The sequence below is a fragment of the Anoplophora glabripennis genome, unplaced genomic scaffold, assembly GCF_000390285.2.
Source record: "Anoplophora glabripennis isolate ALB-LARVAE unplaced genomic scaffold, Agla_2.0 scaffold1301, whole genome shotgun sequence".
Classification (NCBI taxonomy): domain Eukaryota; kingdom Metazoa; phylum Arthropoda; class Insecta; order Coleoptera; family Cerambycidae; genus Anoplophora; species Anoplophora glabripennis.
In genome coordinates, this window is record NW_019417610.1 from 1 (window position 1) to 4,090 (window position 4,090).

General features: G+C 32.1%; 1 protein-coding gene across 1 annotated transcript in view; it reads left to right on the plus strand.

Annotated features, from left to right (window-relative positions):
• The first annotated feature begins 11 nt into the window (after positions 1-11).
• LOC108914276 (neuronal growth regulator 1-like) overlaps positions 12-4,090 on the plus strand; it is a 14,295-nt gene continuing 10,216 nt past the window's right edge. Inside the window, exon 1 of the mRNA XM_023456432.1 lies at positions 12-220. Coding sequence (XP_023312200.1) covers positions 163-220 — 58 coding nt within the window. The 5' untranslated portion in view covers positions 12-162. The remainder of the gene's footprint in view (positions 221-4,090) is intronic.

The following is a 4,090-nucleotide window of genomic DNA, read 5'->3' on the forward strand; positions in this document are numbered from 1 at the left end:
TATTAATTTTAGGTGGCCTGGTTAAAGGTGGATACTCAAACTATCCTTACCATTCATAATCATGTGATCACGAAGAATAATCGCATTGGAATTTTTCACACGGAAAACGATGTTTGGCGATTACATATAAAGGATGTACGAGAATCAGATCATGGGTGGTATATGTGTCAAATAAATACAGACCCTATGAAAAGTCAAAGAGGGTACCTCAGTGTGGTGGGTAAGTCTATTTAGATTTATTTTACTCAAAATAAGTTAAGGAAATTATATTTATACCTACCACAATTAAGTTTTTATAATGTTTTTTTTTTAAAGAACGACTGCATAACCTGCAATTCCCGCTTCTTTTTTAAAATTTATTGCTGTATATTCCACATGAATTGATTTAAATTTGTGAAATGTTAAAGAAAATGATACACACTGCAAAAGTCTGTCGAGACACAAGTTGTACAATAATTATCAAGATATTCATGTGTGCAAAATAGGAACTTTTATATAGAGTATTTCATTTGGCAGTTCGTAAACGTTGCTAAAATTTGTATTTAAATTAAAATATGTTTAATTTTGAACAGATCCTGATAAATTATAATTATAAAATACGTAAATTTTTTTACGAAAAAAATTTAATCCCTAAATGTCTCATTGTTTCGGCATAAAATTTGTATATGCTTTAGCCCAACTTAATAAATAAGAAAGCCTAAAAAACAAATATTCGATACGTCAAAAAATGTCATCAAACTGCCAAATTAATATCTAGGTTTAACTTCGTTGAGCTAACAGATTCCTTGAAGCACAAATCTTGAAAATGAATCCAAAGTTTAATATTTCATTTGTTCCCTAAAACCGCTCATTTGTTAACCAAAAACTGCACCTGTAGACCCATAAAGATACAGAGCCTTCATAAATGTTTACCAACTACGTAACATTTCACGTCTGGTACTGTGGACCAAAAATCCCTAAAACTTAACGTCACTAATATTAATGACTCATTTACAATGAACAATGACAAACCGTTACGCTTTCGGTCGAGATAATGCGATCGGTGATTGGTTGAATAGAATTTCGTGAAAAATTGCACCAATCACCAGCCGGTAGAACATATGTTTTAATGTAATCTTGATTTTGCAGCATCACTACATCATGATTTAAGGTGCCGAAAAAATATCTTCTTTATGATTGGCGGAGTATACAAGTATACACCATGTCCACCTAGTGCCCGTAAGTCCAATATCTAGGTCAATAAAAGATATAACTTTTTTTTTACATAGTTACCTACTTTCCCGAGCTGTACAAAATGAAAATATATTTGCATATACAGGGTGTTCAGTTTTCCTGGGCAGGTACCAACTACGTGAAAAATTAACGGGACTTTGTGTTATGATCCCTATTAAAATATTGACAGTTTTCGAGATAATCGACTTTTCATTTTTTTTCTTATGTTTCGTCACTTCTAGTAGTTGACATAATTATGATTGTATGACAGCTAGAAATTATTTTTTTTCAGGAACTGTAGAGTGAAGATAGCTCTTTCAAAAAATGTATCAAAAGTTGACCTGCGATATACAGGAGGCAAAAAAAATCGTGCCAAACCTGATAATTTAAAATTTGAAAAATCTCGACTTATTCAAATAAAACACCCTGTGTTTTATGATTTCATTAGATGCCTTTCTGTAGACCCTACATTTTTTTAATAGCTTTCCCTATACCTAAGTTGCGTAGTTTTTGCAAAAATCCATTTTTATGTAAAATACCGGATTTGCGCCCGTTCCTTTATCGGGAAAAATATTGAAGGGTATTTATTTTAAGTTAGCTTGCGATTATTTCTTTACAAAATTCTATTCATTCAAATTTTTTAATCTCCAATTTCACTAATAACTTTCCTAACTACGGTAACAGTGCTTGATTTTCAATATGATACGGATGAAACTTCAATATTTTATTTGCCAAGCTTTTGAAAACTCCAAGGTTACTACTAATTTCCTCCTGGCACTAATATTTGGATTTTCAACAGCAGACGCCACAACATTATACTAAATATTATCGTTGTTACTTTCATGTCTCATGGTAGTTTTCTCATAATTTGCATTTGCTGTTCATTAAAACCTTTCCTTCACATTTTCAAAACAGTGGGAATGTCTGTAAATTTGGATTATTTGCTTTGTAAATACGTACTGCTAGCAAACATTTCCCATATTTTGCTAATTCTTAATCACTTGTAGCGATTTTATGCTAAAGTAAAGACTTATTTATTAAACTCAAATATCTAAATTTTTCAGTTATAAATTTTTATTTTAAATAGTGTAGCTAGACAACTAATAAATTTAATAAAAATAAATACCCTTACAATATTTTTCCCGACAAATGAACGGGCGCAAATTCGGTATTTTATATAAAAATGTTTTTTTTTTTTGCAAAAACTACGCAACTTAGGTATAGGGAAAGCTATTAAAAAAATACAGAAAAGCATCTAATGAAATCATAAAATACAGGGTGTTCTATTTGAAAAAGTCGAGATTTTTCAAATTTTAAATTATCAAGTTTGGCACGATTTTTTTTGCCCCCTGTATATCACAGGTCAACTTTTGATACGTTTTTTGAAAGAGCCATCTTCACTCTACAGTTCCTGAAAAAAAATTATTTCTAGCTGTCATACAATCATAATTATGTCAACTACTAGAAGTGACTCTAAAACTATCAATATTTTAATGGGGATCATAACACAAAGACCCGTTAATTTTTCACGTAGAATTCGATAATGCCATAAAAATATAGGTTTCCATTTAAAAAAATTAAGTTGGTACCTGCCCAGGAAAAACTTAGCACCCTGTATATGCAAATATATTTTCATTTTGTGCAGCTCGGGAAAGTAGGCAACTCTGTAGAAAAAAAATTAAGTTATGTCTTTCATTAACCTAGATATTGGACTTACGCGCACTAGGTGGACACGGTGTACTTATAAGAACAAGCTAAATACTGTTATGTAATTTTGCCATTCTGTTATATACCACACCCTCTAACCGAAGTATAGGTTATAATACTGGGCATTCGTATGTAGCAAATATATACAGGGTGTTCGCGTTTTTTGTAGCAGGACTTTCACAACTTGTACTAAGTTCTTTAAAAAATAAGTTCATGTAAGCATATATGTATAGATGCGTCGTTTTCGATTTACAGCTATCAAAAATACAACGTTTTTTGTTATTTAATTTTTTTCCTATCTCGCTTTGTTTAGTCAGAAATAAAACATTTTCATGAATAGGTTCGAGATTTGCTTAATTTATTTATTTACTTGTTACAAAGTGTGCCGTGAATATGTCTGCTTTTGAGTTGCCAAGGATTTTTTGTTGGGACCTTACATCCTGCCCAATAGATTAAGCGGTCAATAATTATTTCTTGAATTTTTAACTACCTAGCATGAAACATGCTAGATGATGCTCATTTTCAACAAAGAATAGACTCGTTTTTTCAATTAGATGGATGCCTTTCCCAGTACTCTTTGGTGGTACGAAACTGGCTGAATACAGAGTATCTACAGAGATGGGATGGGTGGATCGTGGAGGTCCAGTTGGGTGGCCTCCGCGATCGCCTGATCTAACACCTTTGGATTTTTTTGTTTGGGGATTTATTAAGGATGCAGTTTACTCTACGCCTGTTAACTCGCAAGAGGAACTTGTACGACGAATCCGGAACGCTGCTCTCAGAATAACTCCACATCATTTGAGAGACGTTAGGCGGTCTTTGATATGTCGCTATAAGTTGTGTGTAGAACGAAATGGCGGGCATTTCCAACAGCTCCTTTGAAGTCTATTTATACAATAAGTTGTTTTTCCATACCGTGTTGTTTATTTTTTTTATTATCTTACAATAAACTGTGTGAAACAAAAAGTTTTATTTCTGTCTAAACAAAGCGAGATAGGAAAAAAAGTAAATAACAAAAAAGTTGTATTTTTGATAGCTAAATCTGAGAAAAATTTCAAACTTACCAAAAAGCAGTGGCGTACCATATTTTTTTCTATTTTTATCAAGCTGGTATCTTGTTGTGACGCCACTGGAGAAAATAGGACAAATTAAATTATGTGAGAAAATGAGT